Below are 23,183 nucleotides of genomic sequence, written 5' to 3'. Positions count from 1 at the left end.
ATGATGAAACAATGAAAAATAAGCCCAAATCTCTAGTCATTGGAGCAATATTTCTATTATATGACAATGATTTTCTAGTCCATGCAGAGGAAATGCAGAATCAAAGCCAGTTATAAAGGAACCAGTTTGAAGGATAGAAGTTATGAATAATTATTCCATCTGCCCAAAGGCCATACAAAATGATAGTCCATGCGTCCACATTTGTTTATCATATCAATGTTTGTCATCTCTAAAATGGACACGCACCATCATTTATTTCTCTGTTAATCGGCTGTCTAGTGGCATGCAGTAGTCAAGAGCAAAAGCTAAAGGGTGAGGATCCCAGCTCTACCTCACTCCAGATGTGTGATCTTGGGTACATTCTTTACCTTTGTTGAGCCTTCATTTCCTCGTCCATAAAAAGGGGATAATGGTAATACAATTTACCATTACTAATTACCTTTACAGGATTGTTGCAAGGGTTAAATTAGTCAATAGGTGCAGAGTACTTAGAACAGTGCCTTTCTTATAATAAACATTATAAATGTATTTGTTCTTGTTGTTAGTACTATCTTTTACTTCTGATCTAGACAGCTAATACTGTCTACTTTTTTCAAAAGCCTAAAAAACTATTTTTGAATTACAGAAAATTTTTCCATGCATCTGTTTGCAAAGTTATTTTCCTTAAAATCAAACACAGCAATGCACTTGGATGTAAATATCATAGATTTTGCCAGGACACATCCCAGGAAAAACTAGTAGTTGGCCCTATTCAGTGATCTCTGATGAAATGAGTTTAGAATCAACAATTTTTTCAAAATAACCACAACATCCTAGGGTGTAAATTAAAGCAGATTTTTAATGGAAATATTTCCTGGGGGCCTACACTGGTGGGCAATGATAGCATCTTAGGATTATGGGCAGAAGCCCTACAGTCTGATAGCCAAGTGAACACACAAGAATAGAGGAGTTTCTTTTTTTTGAACTTTTCTTTTTCTTTTTTTTTTTTAATTTATTTCTAGGAGAGAGAGAGAGATAGCGTGAGCAGGAAGAGAGGGAGTCACAGACTGAAACAGGCTCCAGGCTCTGAGCCTGCAGTCAGCACAGAGCCCGACGCGGGGCTCGAACCCACGAACTGCGAGATCATGACCTAAGCAAAAGTCGGACGCTTAACCGACTAAGCCACCCAGGCGCCCCAGAACTTTTATTTTTCTAAGCTATGTTAAGGCCACCACTGTATAGATGGAAAATACTGCCATCTGCTTGACTATAATATTCTTTCCATTTTTGGTGATTATCAAGTATATGTATAATCATGTCTAAAGTTTATCTTATAATAACTTAATATAATATTTATATTAATAATTATATTAATTTATGTCATATCTAACCTCTGTTCCCCTTATTTTTTAATTTGCACAGTTTTAAATGTGCACACATGGGTGTTGTATGTAAACAATGAACCACGGAATCTACCCCCAAAACCAAGAGCACACTGTATGGTAGCCAACGTGACAATAAATTATATTAAAAATAATTGATCTTTTGATGTATGCAAAAAAAAAAAGACCACTTATTTTTAAACTATATACGCAGTATACATTTACACACAGTATTGAACTTTGAACTGCTATGTTTATGTACCTGATAAGCATTCACAAAGACAGAGCTTTAAAAAGAACGAGTTCAAATATTTATTAAAGATCTGTATTAGTTCTGTAACACACATTACCGAAAAGTTAGCGGGTTAAAGCAACACCAGTTTGTTCTGGAGGTCACAAGTCTAAAGTCAAGACACAGACCTCCAGTTATGGAATGAGGAAGTCACGGGAACAAGAGGCAGAGCATAAGGAATCCAGCCAATGATGTTGTGGTGGCGATGTAATGGGGCAGACAGCAACTACACGTTGTGTGGAACATCGCATAGTGTATAAACTTGTCAAATCACTAAGTGGTACACCTGAAACTAATGTAACATTGTGCATCAACTATACTCAAAAAAATTTTTAAAAATTGAAAAAAAAAGATAGTCATGGGTTTCTTCTAGAGGCTCTAGAAAAGAATCCATTTCTTTGCCTTTTCTAGAAGACACATTCCTTGGTTTATAGTTCCTTCCTTGAATCACTCCAACTTCTCATTTCTGTTGCCTCAGCTCCTCCTGCTGCCTTTGATCCACCTTTCTATCTGTCTTATAAGAACACTTGTGGTTACACAGGCCCACCCTGATAATCCAGAATAATCGCCCAATCTCAAAATCCTGAATTTAATCACACCTGCAAAGTCCGTCACTGTGTAAATATGCACAGGTTCTGGGAATCAGGACATGGACATCTTTGGGGACACATTATTCAGCCTACCACAAGGTCTTACGTTGCTGAAAATCTCCTGTGTTGGATGAACCTTACTTTAGAGATGACCAATCTGGATACCCCCTGAAGGGTCAAGCCCATGGAGGTTCAGCAAAAAGTCCTCCAGGACCATCCTATTTCAGGCTGGCAAATCCTGACAGACTCTGAATACATTTTGTTGCTCATATAACTTGTTCATACTCAGAAAAAGAGCAGCAGATGCCAGAAAGGAGGATCAGTTAGTTCTCTTTGAATCCTTGCCTGGTATTACCATGTGAGAACTGATATACCTGTCTGTGTGGCCTGGATCTCTGAGCACAGGATGGCTCAACTGAAATCCTGGAACGACAGACTTGGGAGAGCAGATCTTGTCCCTTGTTGGCCATATCTTTCACGGTTCCCCATCTCCTTCCGGACTGAATTCAAGAACTGCACTGCCCAGAGGTCTTTCCAGATCTGACCCATGTTTACCTGTCAACCTCTCCCCGAGCACCCCCTAGTGGTACGTTAGGTGCTAGTACTACCAGAGTCCATTTAAATTGTCCAGTCAATCCCACATGCTCGCTGAACCTCTCGTGCTTACACACACCTTGTTCACTCTGTTCACCATTTGGCAAATTAACCTTGTCTCCAAACTCCTCCTTTAAGAAATTCATCCTACCTCATTGCCTTACTGAAGAAACATCTCCCTCAGATTATGGGTTCTCCTCTTTACCCTCTTTATAATGTTAGTGATTCTGTAATTATTCTAGTGGGGAAATGTTACACAATTTGTGAGGCCCACTGCACAATGAAAATGTGGCATCCCTTGTTTAAAAATTATTAAGAATTTCAAGACAGCAGAGCATTAAATCAAGCTTAGGGCACTTCTAAGCCCAGGGCCATATGCGACTACCATGGTCAGACACCCAGGAAGCCAGCCTTTGACCCTAGGGAGTGTCTGATAAGGACATTGAGGTCAGAAAGTCATCTGTAATCCACATGTTCCCAGATGCTTGGTCAGTGCTCCCCCCACCCCCACGCAAAGGCACAGAAAAATAACGGTTGAGTAAATGCACAAATGAATGAATGAGCAATGCTGAAGATAGTTTTTATTTTACAGAAGATTATATATATTTGTTTGGGCTGGCAATGTCTTTAGTGGTTCCTAGGATTTGTAACTTAATTGTATTTGCCAAAGCATAACCTGGAGAACTAAAAGACATTTGGATGTGGTCATGTAACCAGTATCAATTATGGTTGAAGCATCCTGCAATGTGAAGGGCAGCCAAAAAAAGAAAAAAGAAAAAAAAAACAAGAATAGGAAAATGCCCAAATTTTCATGAGGAAGATAAGGAGAAATCCAGGAACTGTGAAGTTTCCTGCCAACTCTGTGTGTATGTAAACGGTGGGGACCTAGTTGGTTAGTTTCCTGTGCAGCCCCCTGTTCCCTGGGAAATGGCTAGATGGTCAGAATGCCCTTGGGCTCAGCAATTTGCATAGGTTTTAATTAAGGGTTAGGAACAGTGTATTACTTTGCATATGATAAGTATATAAGGATCTGAGAGAAGCTTCTTGAGGGTTTTAATTAAAATAAACTGAAATTTAGTGGTTTCTACAAATGAAGTTGAATCATAGATAATAATTATTGAACAAATGTAGTGCCTAAGTGTCTGGAGCCACTCATAGCCACGAGGAGTGAATTCTGCTGGCAGCCTGCATCCTGCACATACCCCAAAACATGCTGAGGGGCCCAGAGCTGAGAAGGAGAGCAATGTAAGCTCAGGCTTTTCTCCAGGCAACCCTAGAGTTTGCCAGAACAGCCAGCTGCAGATTCAGGTTCTCTGGGGCCTGGAACTTAGAAATTGTGGCTGTCTTGGGGCACCTGGGTGGCTCAGTCAGTTAAGCATCTGACTTCAGCTCAGGTCATGATCTCGTGTCTGTGGGTTCGAGCCCCGTGTTGGGCTCTATGCTCACAGCTCAGAGCCTGGAGCCTGCTTTGGATTCTGTGTCTCCCTCTCTCTCTGCCCCTTCCCCACTCACACTCTGTCTCTCTCTGTCTCTCAGAAATGAATAGATGTTAAAAAATTAAAAAAAAATTTGTGGCTGTCTTTAGGGATCAAAAAGTATAAACTACCAGTTATAAATAAATAGGACATAGAGATGTAATGCATAGAATGGTGACAACAGCTAATATTGCTGTGCTGCAGATTTGAAAGTTCCTGAGAGTAGATCTTAAAAGTTCTCATAATAAGAAAAAACAACTTGTAACTATACATGATGATGGATGTTCCGTAGACTTAGATCACTTAGTGGTGATCATTCCATACTATATACAAATATTGTATTGCACACCTGAAACTAATATAATGTTATATGTCAATTATAGCTCAAACAATGAAAAAAAGAATACAAAATTACAAATATAAAAATAGGAACAAAGCAAATATTTAGGGGCACCTGGGTGACTCAGTCAGTTGAATGTGTGACTCTTGATTTCGGCTCAGGTCATGACCCCGGGTTGTGGGATTGAGCCCTGCATCAGGCTCCATGCTGACAGCATGGATGGGATTCTCTCTCCCTCCTTCTCTGCCCCTCCCCACCTTCTCTCTCAAAATAAATGAACTTTAAAAAAAAAGATTCTCTCTTCGTCTGCCCTTCCCCTCCTCACACACATATTCTCTCTCTAAAATAAAATTTTAATAACTTAAAAAGTAAATATTTCACATATTTATTTAGAATAAGAAAAGAAATCCCAACATATTGCTAACTTCTTAAAAAAGGTTTATTTATTTTGAGAGAGAGAGAGAGAATGAGCAGGGGAGGGGCTGAGGGAGAGGGGGAGACAGAGGATCTGAAGCAGGCTCTGCACTGACAGCGCAGACTTATGAACCATGAGATCGTGACTGGAGCCCAGGTCAACCGACTGGGCCACCCAGGCGACCCCCAACATATTGCTAACTTAAAAAAAAAAAAACTGACAAACATCACGAACATAACAAAATTGTTATTAAGTGTTGAACACACCTAAATAATACCTTTTCTTCATTTTTAGCTGTGTATTCTTTGATCCCTTCTACATGTGACAACAATTTTATAGTATCATTTTCTACAAAGACAATAGAAATGTGACTCAGTCTCTCCTCTAACATGGTTGATTGACATTTGGGTTTGTTTTTTTTTAAAGCTTACTTATTTTTGAGAGAGAGAGAGAGAGAAAGCACACACAGCATGACTGAGGAAGGGGCAGAGAGAGAGGAAGAGTGAAAATTCTAGTCAGACTCCATGCTGTCAGTGTGGAGCCCAACTCGGGGCTTGATCTCACAAACCTTGAGATCATGACCTGAGCCAGAACGGAGTCTGACGCTTAACCTACTGAGCCACCCAGCTGCCCTGACATTTGTTGCTATTATCAGTGGTTGGAATGTGTAAAACATGCAACTTCACCACATTCTTGCTGTTTTTATTTTTGCCAGTAGTTTGTGGCCTACAAACGTAAGAATTCTGATAAATTCAAATGTGTGTGTTGCCATCTATTTTTTTAAATGGATAGAGAATTGGATTTATTTTTTTCTTTAATTTTTTTAATGTTTTATTTATTTCTGAGAGAGAGAGAGACAGCGTGAGCAGGGGAGGGTCAGAGAGAGAGGGAGACACAGACTCTGAAACAGCCTCCAGGCTCTGAGCTGGCTGTCAGCACAGAGCCCGATGCGGGGCTCAAACCCACGAACCATGAGATCATGACCTGAGCCGAAGTCAGACGCTCAACTAACTGAGCCACCCAGGGACCCACCATCCATTTTTTAATTTAAAAAGTATGGAGCGCCTGGGTGGCTCAGTCGGTTTAGCTTCTTATTTTTGCTCAGGTCATGATCTCGCGGTTCTTGGGTTTGAGCCCCGCGTCGGGCTCTGTGCTGACTGCCAGCTCAGAGCCTGGAGCCTGTTTCAGAGTCTGTCACTCCCTCTCTCTCTGACCCTCCCCTGCTCACGCTGTCTCTCTCTCTGCTAGAAATAAATAAAACATTAAAAAAAATTAAATTGGAAGCATGTGTCTTAGTTGAACTGGTGTTGAACGTGATATTTCACCAAATATCCTACTCTCGGGGAGCCTGGCTGGCTCAGTTGGTAGAGCATATGACCATTGATCTTGGAGTCATGAGTTTAAGCCCCATGTTGGGTGTAGAGCTTACTTAAAAATATATACCCTATTCCCAAGTTCTTTTCTAATGTATGGCACATTTATAATGAATACGCTGTGTTATCTAACAGAATTAGATAACAGTATTCCTAACAGAATACTAACCAGAAATTGTTGAGAACTGAATCCTCCATTTAAAATTATACATGCCAGGGGCACCTGGGTGGCTCTGTCGGTTGAGCATCTGACTTCAGCTCAGGCCATGATCTCATGGTTCATGAGTTCGAGCCCCATGTCAGGCTCTGTGCTGACAGCTCAGTGCCTGGCGCCTGCTTCAGATTCTGTGTCTTCCCCTGTCTCTGTCCCTCCCATACTCATGCTCTGTCTCTGTCTCTGTCTCTCAATAATAAATAAACATTAAAAAAATTTAAAATTGTACATGCCAGGAACGCCCGGGTGGCTGAGTCAGTTAAGTATCCAACTCTTGATTTTGGCTCAGGTCGTGATCTCGTGGTTGTGCGAGTGAGCCCCACGATGGGTTCTATGGTGGGCATGGAGCCTGCTTGTGATTCTCTCTCTTCATCTCCCTCTGCCCCTCCCCCACTCACATGTACTGTCTCTCTCAAAAAAAAGTTATATGCCTAAAGCTTAAAAGAAACTTTCTGCACACTAGCTACTGATGCCTTACTTTTGAAACTTGGTTTCTCCTCTATGACCCACATCCTTCTGGTGCCCACCATCGGACAACATGCTCACATCACCACGGGACTCCTGGTCCTGTACTTATGTGTCAAGATGCTGCGCGAAGCAGTGGCTGGCCATACAAGTATCTCCGGCAACTATTCTGAAAGCTGAACGGCTAGCAAGAACTGAACTACACACAGAAGAGACTGCGATCACACAAATGTATCCCACTCAACCAAACTAAGTGTATTCCATCTTAACTTCACCTACTGAGTCACCGAAATGCCCGCATCCACACCTTACAAGTGGGGAAAGTGGCATGGAGCCACACAGCGATCTTAACCCTTTGTGGTTAAGTCCTCTTACTTTCGCAAATTCTACAAAAATACAGGACCCTGTGACATCATCATGAAAAGCTTCATCCAGAGTCTTTGGAAAGAGCCTAGACACCTGATAGGCTCTGAAGCTTAAGCTTTATTACCATCACAGTAAATCTGCTTCTCAGAACAGGAAAGAGACTCGAACGGTAACGTCCAAAGGTTAATTCTCGTGTAAATGGAGTCACTACTCCTGAATTCAGCGGCATGAGATGGTTAAACATTTAGTCACCTGAACGCAGAACAAGCTCACTCTGGAAAGTCACCTCTGGACTAACAGTTATGTACCGTGTACCTCCTTGCCTAGATAGTGTGCCGAGCATCAGGCCAGAGAGAAGAAACCGTGGCTCCCTGCTCCTAAAGGGGCCACTGTTGGCAAAGTGGATCTCTGTATCTTGCAGCATGTGCCGCATGTGAGAAATGAACAGAGTTTAATGGCACACTAACAGAGGTTGAGTTCCTTCAGATTAGAGGGAGGAGTAGGGAGAGGGAGGCGGAATGATGGGGGAAGGTGGGAGGGAACGATGCCCAAGCTGAGTTTAAGGATAAGGAGGGGTGGGGCGCCTGGGTGACTCGGTGCCCAATTCTTGGTTTCAGCTCAGGTCATGAACTCCTGGTTCATGAGTTCGAGTCCTGCATCTGGGTCTGCACTGACAATATGGAGCCTGCTTGGGATTCTCTCTCCCTCTCTCTCCACCCCTCCTCTGCTCTCCCTCTCTCTTATTCTCAGAATAAACAAATAAAAATTTATAATAATAAAGAAAAAAGAATAAGGAGGGTTTAAGTGGAGATGACGGATAGGAATGTCCTTCTGCCTTCTCTCTGGGCTGCCTTCTCTCATAACGTCTGTAGTGATTTCCTAAAGCCTAAAGGTGAATGGACCAACCAGTAAAAAGCATCCAGTGGGCAGAAGGAAGATGGAGAGTGTGTGCAGAGTCCTCACCACAGCTATACAAAGGAAGTGATGAAATCCCTAAGCCCTCCCTTTGGAAATGTCACCAGTCTCTTTGCCCACAAAGCGCCCTCTGGTGGAGACACCTTCTAATACAAATACACTCAGACTGAGCCTCTCTAAAAAGCCCCAGGTTTTTAACCTGCACTTCTCCGAGCTCCACTAGCTGTGTATTTTACTTATAAATCTTGGAAAAGAGTTGCAGTGCTAAATAGTATGTACTTCATTACGTGGGTGCAGATATAGAAATTAAACATAAGAGACACAAAAAAATGAAAGAAGAATTTAGTATTTCCCCTCCTTACCCACTAGGACCATCTTACATGCTCATGGGGCACATTGCATCACTTTAAAATCGGCTGAACACTGGTACTGTCAAATTGTGCTTGACGGCAGTGTGGGATAATGGTTGAAAATGTAGACTCATGAGTCAGCTGGCCTGGATATGAATCCTGGATGCACCATTTCCTTGCTGTGTGACAACCTTAATATCCTCTTTTAAAAATACATGAATGATAAAAAATAACAGTTCTTGGAAAGGTTCATTACTATAAAACATTGAAATTAGTGTCTGGCACGTGATAAGCACTTTATAAATGTTACTTATTATTTTCCTCAGTGTCACTATTAAAAATACCTTTGAATCTGGGGTCCCTGGCTAGCTTAGTTAGTAGCACACATGGCTCTTGATCTTGGGGTCATGAGTTCGAGCCCCATGTTGGTCATAGATCCTACTTTAAAAAATACTTTTAAATCTTAAAAAAATTTTTTTTACGTTTATTTATTTTTGAAAGACAGAGACAGTGCGAGCAGGGGAGGGGCAGAGAGAGAAGGAGACACAGAATGTGAAGCAGACTCCAGGCTCCGAGCAGAGCAAATGTTCAGCACAGAGCCCGACATGGGGCTTGAACCCACGAACTGTGAGATCATGACCTGAGCCAAAGTTGGATGCTCAACTGACTGAGCCACCCAGGTGCTCCTGAATCTTTTTTTGAACATTGTCCTTTAAAAAAATTTAAAAATCTTAGGTGGGAGGAAAAGGAGAGAGAAGTCTGGAAGAACTTCCTGAGAAAAATGATTCCCAGTGAAATTCGAATTTTCAGAGTTTACTGAGTGAAGATGAAGGCAACAAGAGTCAGCTCGGCCCTTTCTTAGCTGAACTATGTTATTAAAATTTCTTCATACGTGTTGGCCTTTGCTCTTATGTCTGCTTCCCATCTTCCATCCAAACCCCTCTCCAGAACCCCTTTGCTGTTTCCAGGGTATTTTCCCATTTACTGCGTAGAGGAATGTGGCTTCATGGCTGATGTTTGCTCACTCTCCCTTCTGTGCCCTCAATTAACCCCATAATCCACAAGTAAAGCCAGTCCACTTCCCAGCCTCCTCAGCAGCCAGGGGTGGCCTTGGGATCCCTTTCTGTCCCAGAGGGGTAGGTGGCAGTCCCCTGGGGCAGACACTTCTCTCTGCTCTGCCCTATTCTTTCTGCCTCAGAAAGGCAGAGCCTAGAAGTGTCGTGGCCATATTGAAACCTCAAGGATAAAAGGGTCGCACTAAAGTTGAGGAGGAAGCTGATTTACTGGGGAGTTCCCTGAAGGCCACACAAGTCCTGGACTTCCTTTTTTATTAAAAGGTATGTATATCCCTACCCACTGTTGAGCTGCTGTTTCTTGGAGGTTTTATTACTTGCTGCCAAACACATTCATGTATCTGGATTGGCCAGGTCAGTAAGGTCAATAGAGCTGAATGAAGAAAGAGAATGGGAGAATGGTAGCCACCCCCAGGGTGTTCAAACCGTAAGAAACCCTAGAACTTTGCTCAGAGGCTGCAACTACTTTGGTGCTGGTTGTTGCTGCCATCTAGTGGCAACAACTTGGAACTAAAACACTTCTGGGCCAAGGGCTGTTTTTCTTGCAGATTTTTCTTATTTCCTTCCGTTATTCATTCATTCATTCATTCATTCATTCATTCACAAACTCACATGTTCATTCTACAAATATTTTTATGAGAATTACTATATGTGGCAGGTCCTCATAAATACAATAAGGAAATACAATAATGGGTGAAATCCGGCTCCTTACCCCCCTTGAAACTTACACACGTGTGGGAAAGTAGCCATTAATCAAATCAAAACATGAAAAAATATGACTGGAAAGGGTTCTAAGAGAAGAACATGGTGCCATGAGAGTCATTGGTAGGGATTTTCCTTATTGGGGGAGATGGATAGGAGGTTAGAGAAGCCTTTCCTGGGGATATTCTGATTGGCCTTAGGAAGGGAATTTTCTGAGCTATGAGACCAGTCATGAAAGTGAGCTCAGCAAAGAGAGGGAGGGTGCTGAGTACACTGGAATAAGAGAGGACCATGTTAGATTAGTACTTGGTACTAGGCATTCTAGTGGTTTTTAAAAAATGTTTATTTCTTTTGAGAGAGAGAGAGAGTGTGTGTGTGTGTGTGTGTGTGCGCGCACGCGCAAGTGGGTTAGAGGCAGAGAGAGAATCCCAAGAAGGCTCCAGACTGTCAGTGCAGAGCCCGACATGGGACTTGATCTCACAAACCATGACATCGTGACCTGAGCCAAAATCAAATATAGGATGCTTAACCAACTGAGCTACCCAGGTGCCCTTAGGTATTCTAGCTTTTGAATTAAGACTATAGTTGTTAATTATAATGATTGTAATATAATAATGACCTGAAAAGATCATTAACTGAAAAGATACAAGCTAACAGACAGCCAGGGAACACTCCACTACCAACAGCAGAACACACATTCTTCTCAAGTGCACGTGGAACCTTCTCTAGGACAGACCATATACTACGTCATAAAATAAAGCGTCGATAAATCTAAAAGCCTTGAAAATATATATAGTATGTTCTCTGGCCACAGTGGAATGCAATTACTGATGACTTAAGATGAGAACTTTTTATATTTAAAATTTTTTGTTGGGGCACCTGGGTGGCTAGGTCAGTTAAACATCCGACTTCGGCTCAGGTCATGATCTCACAGTTTGTGAGTTCAAACCCCAAGTTGGACTCTGTACTGACAGCTCAGAGCCTGGAGCCTGTTTCAGATTCTGTGTTCCTCCCTCTCTCTGCGTCTACTCTGCTCATGCTCTCTCTCTCTCAAAAATAAATAAGTAAATAAAATTAAAAAATAAAAAATTCAAAAATGTTATTAAAAGTTGCTATTTCAGTGGCACCTGGGTGGCTCAAGAGCGTCCAACTCTTGATTTGGCTTCGGTCATGATCCCAGGGCCATGGGACTGAGCCCTGTGTTGAGCTCCGTGCTGGGTGTGGACCCTGCTTAAGATTCTCTCTCTCTCCCTCTGCCCCTCTCCCTCACTTGTGCTCTTTCTCTCTCAAAAAAAAACTTGTTATTTTTGCATTTTTATAAATTTAAACATTACAAAGTCTCAAGCTCTGGGTATCATATAAATTATTCAAATCCCATCACAATAATAGAACATTCAATTATGGCATAAGGTACTTTGTAATGTGACCATGTAGCTCTTTATAGAATAAAGAAAAGCTTATGAAAATCTTCTTTACCATTGTGGGGCTTTACTTCAAATACTCTGACATAAAATTAAGGGTGTAAAAATAATAGTATGTTATAAGTGGAATAAATAAAGGTGGGTCCACTCAGGAAGCTGTGAGATAAGGTCTAGGGCAATGTCACTGGCACAGAGAGAAGTGGGTTCTCTGGGGAACTGTGCAGCAGGTAAAGTCTACTCAAAGTGGCAGTGGCTTTGTTGTGAGCACTGACGGCAAGGGGGGGCGGCATAAGTAATAGAAAAGTCCCAGGTTTGTGACATGAGCAACTAGGGAGACTGGCAGGGGCATTTCACGAGCTAAAGGAGTGGGGAGAACACAAGCTGAATTCAATTTTGGAAGTATTGAATGTGAAGTGTCTGAGAAACATCAGACGTGGTGGAGGGAGGGGAGGAAGGGGAGGTAGACAGGTATACCCAGAAGAAGAAGAAGCATTCAATGAGGTGGGAGGAAAAGCAATAGAGTGTGTTCTTCAAAATGCAAAAAAGGGATGCCTTGATCTCTCATCCGTGCTCACAAAGCACTTGAAATTGCAACTCCAATAGCACCTAACTTATCGCATCAGAGATATTTGTGAGTGTACATATAACTCAGAATAGATATCCATGAAGGGAGGTCAGCAAACAGTTGTTCAAAATCTGCAGAAGTGAGGCTAAAATGAATGAACAAATGAGGAGGCATCTAGGGGAAGGGAAAGGCATTCCAGGTGCAGCCAGCAGAGCGAAGAATAGAAGGAAGAGAAAAATAAGAATGTGAAAGCAATTATTCCTCATTATTTCTAGACTCCAGGGTCTATCAAGCCATGGAGAAAAGCTCTTGTGTATATGGACGGCCCAACAGCATTTGGAACCTCCTTCCTACATGAAAACTGACAGCCCTTAAATAACTGAGTGCAGCCTCTCTTATAAGAGGCTGGTGGATGGTCCCTTGGTCTTCCATGTGTTGGCATCTCGTCAATAAGAGGTGGTAACAAACTCATCTCCAGCTGGGGTCTCTCTGACAACAACAATTCTGATTGATATTTAATTCATATGGAAGTAAATAATTCTGGCCACTTCAGGAAAAGCAGTTTGTGATAAAGTTTGTCTACTCTTTCCTCTCCTCTCCAGTTAATTTCCATGACCTACTTCTCCTTTACTAAGCAGTTATCCCCTTCTACATTTGAACTCATGGGTTGTCTACAAACTTGTTTTTTATTGTCATTGCTGGTTGCTTTTGCTTCATTGTCATTTTAATGAGTTCACATGGTAGAAATGGTGGGGAAAGTGAGGTCATGTGCTTGAGGGATGGTGGGTCAAGGTGGCCACACACGAGTGGGGCTCATTTGTAAATCTGCAGTTTTTTGAAGGACAATTTCCAACTCTCAAACATCAAGTTAGCTTTCAAATCATTCCCCAATATTTTGTTTACCTCAGATTAAAAGTAGGATATATCTGGGTCAAAGTCTGCACTACATTATTTTAATTATTGTTGTAAGGCAACAAAGACTGACTTTGGAACAGAAGGAAACCTAGAGAAAAAACACTTTGTAAGATAGGACTTTTATCACCTCCCACTACAGATAAAATGAAAGGGAGTTTCCATTTGTATGGGACCTAGAAAACAATGTTTTTGCTGCCTCATGGATTTTCTAAAGATTTTTATAAGATATAAAACATTTGTTCATCATATACAATTTACAACTGGAGAAAAATGTACAAAAGAAAATGGAATCACTATAATTATATCACATTTAGGGAATCATCATGAATCATTGCTCACATTTTAGACCTTGTCTTAATACACTTTTTAAAATACATAAATACGGGCGCCTGGGTGGCTTAGTCGGTTAAGCGTCCGACTTTCGCTTAGGTCATGATCTCGCAGTTCGTGGGTTCGAGCCCCGCGTCAGGCTCTGTGCTGTCAGCTCAGAGCCTGGAGCCTGTTTCAGCCTGTGACTCCCTCTCTCTCTGACCCTCCCCTGCTCAAGCTGTCTCTCTCTCTCTCTCCTAGAAATAAATAAAACATTTAAAAAAATAAAATACATAAATAATATCATCTAAGGCATAATTGTATATTTTGCAATTTAACACTGCATAAGGAGTAACTTCCTGTGTCATTAATATTTCTTATAACAACTGTTTAATATTTCCATGTAAAGGATGTACCATAATTCATTTAGCCTTTCATCTGTACATTTAAGTAAAACAGCAATGAGTCTTAGTTTAGCGATCTTTGTTTGACTTTCTGACCATTCTACATTCATGAAATGGATTACCGCTTGAATGGGTACAAACATATTCAAGTCTCTTGGTGATCAACCAATAATTCTCTTAATTACTGTAATATTTGCCAAGCAATGACTGTGACCAGAAACTATACAAGATACTGGTGATATAGCAGTAATTCCCCAGCATTTCTGACATGCCCTGGACATAGGCTAAGCCAATTCTGGTGAGCAGAGAAAGCCATTAGACAGACTCCTAAGTGCTTTTAGTTAGAAGTCATTGGATTGACATATACAGGAATGGTGAGTTCCAAGGATATATGGGGCACCAAAAGGGTCTTCTGCTCTGTTCCACTTGATTTTTTTCTCTGTGGAATCTGAATTTTAAACATAAAGACAAAACCGACAACTTTGATCGATACTGAATAGGTGTTAAGAAACAAGAAACTGTTTTAGTCACAGCCTTGCACCTCCCAGAGATCTGAATTGGAGGTCTTAATGGATGTTAACCTCTCTGGATCTTAACATCCTAGTGTGTAGAATGGCTGGAGGTAAGTAGAATGAATAGGGCTTCTTTACAACTCTTATTTTTCATTATTTGAATTACGGTGTGGGGGGATTCCTCTCTGCCCTCATTAGCTGTACCAAAGCATTTCAACGGGTATTTAATATCTAATATCTAACCAGTTCAACTTATTACATCACATCTCTTTTGAGTATCTACTCTTTACTAGCCACTGTTCAAAGCATTTTTATTTATCTGTAATCATAGCAATCATCTGAGAAAGCTAACAAAAATCCCATTTCATAGGTGAAGATTCTGGTTCTGAAAGGTGATATGATTTACTCAGATACTTCTGACTTCCAAACACGTGTTTCTTTATACTGCAGGACAATAAGATGGTGACGACTATTTTACGGAAGAGGAACGAAGAAGCTATAGGCCACTGACCCTGACCCTAAGAGAAGCATGAGTCTATGGAAAGTCTTTCTCCAAATCCAGCCCATCATTCCAAGTGCACTTCTCTCTTTGGATTCGTGAGCTTAACTGAAGGGAATGCACGAGGGTTCCAGCGGAAATCGACTAACTTTAAGTTCTCAGGGCCAGAGAATTCCTTCTTTTTATTAATCTCCTGTTAAACCGAAGCAAGGAATGGCCAACCACAACAAAGATGGCGGCAGCAACCTCACCACGGCAACTGCGATGCATTTGTCGACAAGCGCACCAACCTTTAGTTCCGGCCTGCCAGTTTGACGTCACTTCCGGACCCGGCTCGGTTTGTGCGCCGCTCTTCCTGCTGCTGTGGTGGAAGTGCGGATCCTGGTGAGTGGAGTTGAGTGAGTCTCGAGAGGGGACTCGGAGAGAATGGGGAGCCAGCAACATGGAAAGGGAAGGTGGGAAGCCCGCGGCCGTTGTCGCAGTCGTGACTGAGCCTCGGTTTACCCAGCGATACAGGGACTATCTCGAGAAGCAGGAACTCCTGGATAGACGGCACCGTGTGCAAAAGATGCCGGATGGCACCGTGGCGCTACCCGTGCTGGCAGAGGCCCTCCCTGAGCAGCACCTGCGGGAGCTGAGGAATTGTGTGGCTCCCGGCAGCACCTGTATAGTAACCCAACTCCTGGATCCTGTTCCCTCCAAGAAGGCTCAGAGTTGCTCACCTGCCCAAAGGCTGTGTTTTGAGGTGAGTCGCTGGGTAGAGGGCAGGGGAGTGACGTGGTCAGCTGAGTTGGAGGCTGATTTGCCCCGATCTTGGCAACGACATGGTAACCTCTTGTTGCTGAGTGAAGACTGTTTCCAGGCCAAGCAGTGGAAAGATCTGGAACCAGAACTCTGGGAGACTGTTGCGTCGGCACTTGGCGTCCATCGTGTGGCCAAACGAGGGCGGGTATCACCAGATGGCACCCGGACACCAGCAGTGACTCTGCTGCTGGGCGACCACGGCTGGGTAGAGCATGTGGATAATGGGATCCGATATAAGTTTGACGTGACCCAGTGCATGTTCTCCTTCGGAAACATCACGGAGAAGCTTCGAGTGGCATCGCTGCCCTGTGCTGGAGAAGTGCTGGTGGATCTCTACGCAGGGATTGGCTATTTTACGTTGCCCTTCCTCGTCCATGCTGGTGCTGCCTTCGTCCACGCCTGTGAGTGGAACCCCCATGCTGTAGTTGCCCTGAGGACTAATCTTGAGATCAATGGAGTGGCAGATCGGTGCCAAATACACTTCGGGGATAACAGAAAACTGAAGGTCTCAAGCATTGCAGACCGGGTGAACCTGGGGCTGATTCCCAGCTCTGAGGAAGGCTGGCCCATTGCCTGCCAGGTGCTAAGACAGGACGCTGGGGGCATTTTGCATATCCACCAAAATGTGGATTCTTTCCCAGGGAAGAATCTCCAGCCTCTTGGAAACAGTGAAATGGAGAAGGGGCATTGGCCTCATCCTCAGCAACTTATCACCAACCAACGGACAAATGGAGCTCCCGAGGATTCTAGGAGAAAAACACTGTCAGCAGCCACCAAACCAGAGTGGCAGAGGTGGGCAGAATCTGCAGGAACTCGGATCTCTTCCCTTCTTCAGCAGGTGCACGGGAAACCGTGGAAGACACAAATCCTGCACATCCATCCGGTGAAATCGTACGCTCCTCATGTGGACCACATAGTCTTGGATTTGGAGTGCCGCCCCTGTCCTCTAGTTGGCTAGAGAAGGTGGATCCTGAGATACAGGGATCTACATGTGAGTGACCCTAATACGTAAGTTTAGGCTGGGTTCTCACCCTTCTTCTCTCCTGGCAACCTATTTTAATATTTTGTGGCCCTGAAAGCAGGCTCTAGAACAATCCAAGTCATTGCATTTGTCTTCTGTTAACACACTGGGAATGAACTACATATCTGGGAGAAGCAGTGTGGCTCATTAAAATGAGGCCTGGGTGTTTCTGAATTCTGACTTCAGTTCTGTCTTACTTTGGGCACGCGATTCCAATATTCTTTTGGCCTTGAATTTCCTCACTTGCAAAGTGAGGATTTCTTTGAATGGTCTCATATGGCTGTTATCTAATAAGCAGTTGTACACAGGGCATTGGTTATCTTAGAGTGAAAGAGACAATGCTGTTTCCAAAATCACTCCAGTGATAGTATGGAAAATCGGCCACCCGGGTGGGGCCAGGATGGAAGCAGGGAGACCTGTGACGAGGTTTCTGTGGTGGTCCAGGCAGGAGATGGTGGTGGCAGTGGCTCGTGGGTGAATTTGGGATATAAAATCGATGAGACTAGGCAATAGAGTCCAAATCAAAGCAATCAAATGGTGCGGTTTTGTTATTAAGACTGACTGAATTCAGGAAGGAAGAAGATAAGAATTACTCTAGTGTATTAACTCCATTCCCTTACTTTAACATTTCTAAATGAGTGTCGGGGAAGGATGTCTTCTATATCAGGTTTGTTGATGTAGAAAAGAAGTTAAGAATGACTGCTTTAAATTAGAGGTAAACTAGATTTCCAGCTTGAAGCTTGTTCAAAAAGCTAGCTATTTTATTTGAGAGAGAGAGCACGAGCAGGGGCGGGGCGGAGGGAGAGAGTGAGAGTGAGATAATCCTAAACAGATCCCATGCTCAACGTGGACCCCAACACAGGGCTTGATCTCGCGACCCTGGGATCATGTCCTGAACTGAAATCAAGAGTTGGAGGATCAACCAACTCAGCCACCCAGAAGCTCCTAAGCTAGCTATTTTTTTTTAAAAACTGTTTAATGTTTATTTTTGAGACAGAGAGACACAGATAAGAGCCTGAGCAAGGGAGGGAGAGCAGAGAGAGAGGGAGACACAGAATCCGAAACAGGCTCCAGGCTCTGCTCTGTCAGTGCAGAGCTTGACGGGGGTCAAACTCATGAACCACGAGATCATGACCTGAGCTGAAGTCAGAGGCAACGGACTGAGCCAGCCAGGCGCTCCTAAGCTAGCTTTTCTTAAAGTTCATATGTTAACAGGCCTCAGATTCCCTTTTTCATTTTCCTTCTCTGGTGGACACGGGGGCCGGCATAGGGAGCTCTAGGGAATGTGAGGTATTCTGCAGTTTCTCAAACACCACTTTACGCTATGGCTGTCTGCCAGCACCACTGTTTACCACTGGAATGACTAATTGCAGAGAAGCACTGTTTACCCTTGGGATGACTAATTGTTGAGAATCACTCTTCAGAGCTTTGTTTTCACGCCCTTTGAAGCCATCTGGGCTTGTTTGCCTGATGAAGGACACAGGAAAGTTGTGCTTTCTCAGGATTATGACTGTGCCTGGCATTCGGCTGGCTGGGGTCAGGCGGGTGCAGCTTGTCCTCGGAACAGCGTCAGTAAGGACAGGATGGTGCTGTTTATGCTTCCACGCAAATTAAGTGCCTACTGTTTATCGGAGCCAGAGATGGGTCAGATACAGACCCGGTCTCTGAGGAGCTCATAACCTTGCAGCAGAAATAACACAAAGACTCAAAGAGGTGGAATACAATAGGTGCCTTAAGAGTGATCGCACCAGGTCGAAGTGCAGAGGTGGAGAAGAAACGTTTTGAGAATGGGGAAGCCTTCAGACAGGTAGTGTCTGAACTGACTCTTAAAAACTGGGCAAGATTTTGTTAACGAGTCAGGCTGGAAACGGATCCTAGTTGAAGAAAATAATAAGTGCAAAAAGTTGCTCAGAAAATGTTTGGAGCATTGTCACTAGATCTGTTTGGAACAGAAGAAGCAGTGAGAGACGTGTTGAAGATGGAGGTCGTCGTAAGGATTAAAGAGAATAGTGTCTAGTACCCAGTAAGCCCCCAGGAAATGTTAGCTATCATGCGATCCCACCACAGAAAGGGGCCTGATTGTGCCATCACCATCTCCCCTGGTGGCCTGCCTGTGTTTGCCTCAATCATCTCCTCTTTTACGTGCTGGTTTCTCACATGTGTGCCTGCAGCTTGTGCGCCTCAGACTAAAAATGCCACGCTGGGGCCTGAGTCAGTATGGGGAGGAAGGAGGGCGCAGGGGAGAGACCGTGAGGAAGGGGAGTCAGGGAGCCACACGTCTAGGGGCTGAGGAGTTACCTTTCTGACATAAGCTATGAATGGGCGGCGGAAATTGGATACACCTGGATGATTTCATCCCCCCTGTTATATATGCATCGGGCCTTGAGTGGTCCGTGGTGAAAGAAGATTGATATGGATTCTGTCTTCATAGAATTGAGGTTCTATGACCTGGCTTCCCTTTCTCTGTGACCTGAGGCAGTCTCTCAAGATTTAGTGTACTCCTCTGTACCTATAGGTTAACAAGTGTACATATCCTGAAGGACACGTGTTAGGTATAAAGTGAGTTAACCAACAACGCCGTGACGGCATACAGTGAATACTTTAGTCAGTTTTTGTATAAGGTGAACTATCCTTTCCTAATTTGGGCGTGAGGAATCGCTCTACATTTGCTTTAGTTAAAGTAGACTGTCCTTGTTTTGAAAAGCCATTCATTGATTAATTGGGATTGTACTGTGTACTCTCTCTGTCAGGCACTGTGCTGAGGGCCAGAGACACAGAGGTGAGTAAAGCTGAGTCCTGAGGGACATGTCACTCTTGATCTTGGAGTTGTAAATTCAAGCTCCATGTTGGGTGTGGTGATTACTTAAAAATAAAATCTTAAAAAAAAAAAAAAGCTGAGTCCTGCCCAAAGTGGGAGGGATCACTTCTGGTGAAAGGGACACAGAGGAAACAATGTTAATACTGTGCACTAAGTGCTGAAATAGAAACAGATGGGTGTTTACAGGCACACAGGGGAGGCAGCCTCCTATGTTTAGGAGTGTGGGTTGGGGGAAGTGGAGAGTGTGACTGGGAAGGTGGGAGTTAGGGATGCCTCAGCTGAGAGTTAAAGAATGAGCTGGAGAGCCTCCTGGGTGGCTCAGTGGGTTAAGCAGCCAGCTCTCTTGGTTTCGGCTCAGGTCATGGTCTCTCAGTTTCATGGGTTCGAGCCCCTGGTTGGGCTCTGCGCAGAGTCTACAGAGCCTGCTTCGGCTTCTCCCTCTCTGTGCCCCTCCCCTGCTCCTGCTCTCACTGTCTCTCTCTAAATAGATAAATAAACTTTTTTAAAAAATGAAGGAAAAAAAAAGAATGAGCTGGAGTTATGTGTGAATGGAAGAAAATAAGAGTCCCTTAAGCCTTTTCTCCACGTTGAGTTTATCCATTTACATTACAGTCTTCTCCGAGCACTTGCTGGATTGGCCTGGTCAGGAAGAGGCACCTAATGGAACCAAGGAAAAGAGACTGAAAGGATCAGGAGGCTCCTGGAGGCTCTGTCACCTCAATCCAGGACTGTGTAAAAGTACTGACGGCTTCCTTTGTGAGCATCAGCATTAGTTGCCAGTTAATGCACCACTTGATGGAGAGGTTGTGATTAAAAAACAGAAATGATAATTTTATTAAGCTCCCTCAACTGTGAGTGGATTTATTCATTAACCTCATGATATTAATAAGTTATGAGCTTTTGTTGATATAGGGAGTATAATGTATGCATTTTAAATATAAAAACATAGAAATTTAAAATGAAGAGAAACACACAAGTGGCATTTTGAGTTCACTGTTTCACACTCTGGACATGTCAGTATATGTTATTCTGAACGAACAGCCTCAGGGTGCGGCCACTTCCCACTGGGCAAGCCATAAAACTCATCATTTTCTTGGCCTTTGGTAGTTTCCTCTTGTGTGGACCGATCATTACTCAGCTCATACGTCGGGAGTGGTCAGCAGATCTGGACTTCTCTGTAGCCCTCTCCTCTTTGGATGGAATGCCAGACTCGTTACTGGGCTCCCAGTACCGTCTCCACCTCAGGGAGTCGGCTGGGCTCCACTCGGCTTCCCCGCGTCCTGCCACAGCCGGAAACTTTCTCCAGGCAGTTAAGCTGCTGCGATTAAGTGGCTCACCGTGTTTTCATCTCCCACGGATCATTGTCCTTCACAGCCTGTGTCCGGTGCCTTGAGGCTAGTTGTTTCATATATTTTGTATAGCTATTTTTTTAAACTCTTTAGAGGTTTATAATAGTGTGTAAACTTACTAGTTTTCACAATCACTGAAGAAATTCACTCTAGCAATAATAAATACATATAAATACTTCAGCTGACACAAAATTTCAACATACAAAGTCCATAAGATCTTACCACAATTGTATGTAGAATCCCTACCTGTATTATAAACTGAATGTCAGCATATTGACAATAAGTACAATGGCAATTTTCGGATTAGATTTGAGCCTTGTCTGCAAGATTACTTGGTCAACAATCACATAATTTCAGAGAGGCCAAAAACTGTCAGAATAGTTATTTGTCTCTGGCTTTTTAAAAAAAAATTTTTAAGTGTTTTTATTTATTTTTGAGAGAAAGAAAGAGTGTGAGTGGGGGAGTGGCAGAGAGAGAGGGAGACACAGAATCTGAAGCAGGCTCCAGGCTCTGAGCTGTCAGCACAGATCCTGACGCGGGGCTGGAACTCAGGAACCGTGAGATCATGACCTGAGCCGAAGTCGGACGCTTAACCGACTGAGACACCCAGGTGCCCGTCTCTGGCTTTTTAAAGGTTAAGGTTGAATCAAAGGCAAGTAGAAAATAATGAATATGAAGCTAAAACTGTATTTTGGAACGTCCACATACATGCACACACACACATCCACCACATATACATATCCTGTCGTCTCCTGGACTGAGTAGCCCATGCAACAAAGTTCTATGTACACTATTAGGTGAGTATTTATTGATGGACAGACTATCCTAGTTTGTTTTTTATAGTAATTCAATTTTATTTTTTTTAAATGAAAGCTGTATGTATGCATAGTTTCAACTCTAGTAAATGTAACAAAACTTTATGAATAAAACTAGCTCCACAACACCACACAAAGCAGCTCTATCCTGCACAGCTCCTTTTCTCTTATTTTTATGTCTGCTTTCAACAATTTCAACTGGGCCCGTGTGCCAGAGGGGATGCAGGATCTAAGCAGCATGTCCCCGCCAGAGCCATGTGAGTATGAGACTGAGCCCTGAGAATGCTGGGAGAGACACAGTTAGCACTTATGTAGGACTCCACTCCCCCATTGTATAGTCTGAGGGCATCTAGACCATGTGAACATTTCACGGAACATTCTACTAACCTACTGTACTTCTGGCATTATGCTAATTAGGCCAGTTAAACAATGAGCTACTATATTGTACTCCAAAGGAAGGAAAGTAATCACTAATATAACCCAGCGACCTGTTACATCACTGACATTTTTAGAGCTACGGGTCTGCTTGAATGCTAAGATTGCTCCTTCACAGTAAAGAACAAATTTTTCCATCACACCCACTTGTCATTATTCCTCCATCAAGGAAGCACACCAACCTCTGTATGCTCTTTTGTGGGAATTCAGAATGTGAGAATACTGCTCTGACTCCTTTCCTGGGTGATATAGAAGGCTGCCAGTTTTCAGTGGAATCCACAGCACATAAAACCTCTAGCAGGTACAGGCTGCAGTGTAGTTAGCTTTGTTTCATGGGCCATTCATGAAACAAATCCAGGAAACAATCCAGGAGAGTCTATGGTACAAGAGTATGTATGATGAGCAAAGCAGCCATGGGAGTTTATGGCAAGCTCCAGTGGGCAAACGAGGTAGCCTCAGGTAGATGTCTGAGACCAGGCAATATGCACCAGAGAACTGTGTATCATCCAAAAATGGCTCCTGGCATGCTAATGGACATTGGTAGAATCTGAGCATCTCTTGGGACATCAGGTGACCATGTAGCCAGAGTTGCCCATGATGAGCTGAGTTTTGTCAGACCCTTCAAGTCAAAACCATTGTAAGATGGAAGTCGTACGTCTGGGACGAAGGACAAGGAGAGCCACAGGAAATGAATAGGTGCACAGGTAGGTGGCCCAGACTCCTGTGTCATATTTCTAACATCATTGGGCATCTTGCATCAGTGCCCTACCTTCAGCTCACAGTTTTGGCCA

The 23,183-nt window shown here is 43.3% G+C and overlaps 1 protein-coding gene across 1 annotated transcript; it reads left to right on the top strand.

Annotated features, from left to right (window-relative positions):
- Positions 1 to 15,305: 15,305 nt before the first annotated feature.
- TRMT12 (tRNA methyltransferase 12 homolog) lies at positions 15,306 to 20,642 on the top strand. The gene is given in 4 exon segments (XM_039231994.1): positions 15,306 to 15,496; positions 15,498 to 15,540; positions 15,543 to 16,945; positions 20,406 to 20,642. Coding segments are annotated over 3 exon segments (1,527 nt in total). The 5' UTR covers positions 15,306 to 15,382; the 3' UTR covers positions 16,913 to 16,945; positions 20,406 to 20,642.
- Positions 20,643 to 23,183: the final 2,541 nt, after the last annotated feature.

The sequence above is a fragment of the Hyaena hyaena genome, unplaced genomic scaffold (assembly GCF_003009895.1).
Source record: "Hyaena hyaena isolate Hyena2069 unplaced genomic scaffold, ASM300989v1 scaffold_62, whole genome shotgun sequence".
Classification (NCBI taxonomy): Eukaryota; Metazoa; Chordata; class Mammalia; order Carnivora; family Hyaenidae; genus Hyaena; species Hyaena hyaena.
This window is presented reverse-complemented; position numbering and strand designations above follow the sequence as displayed.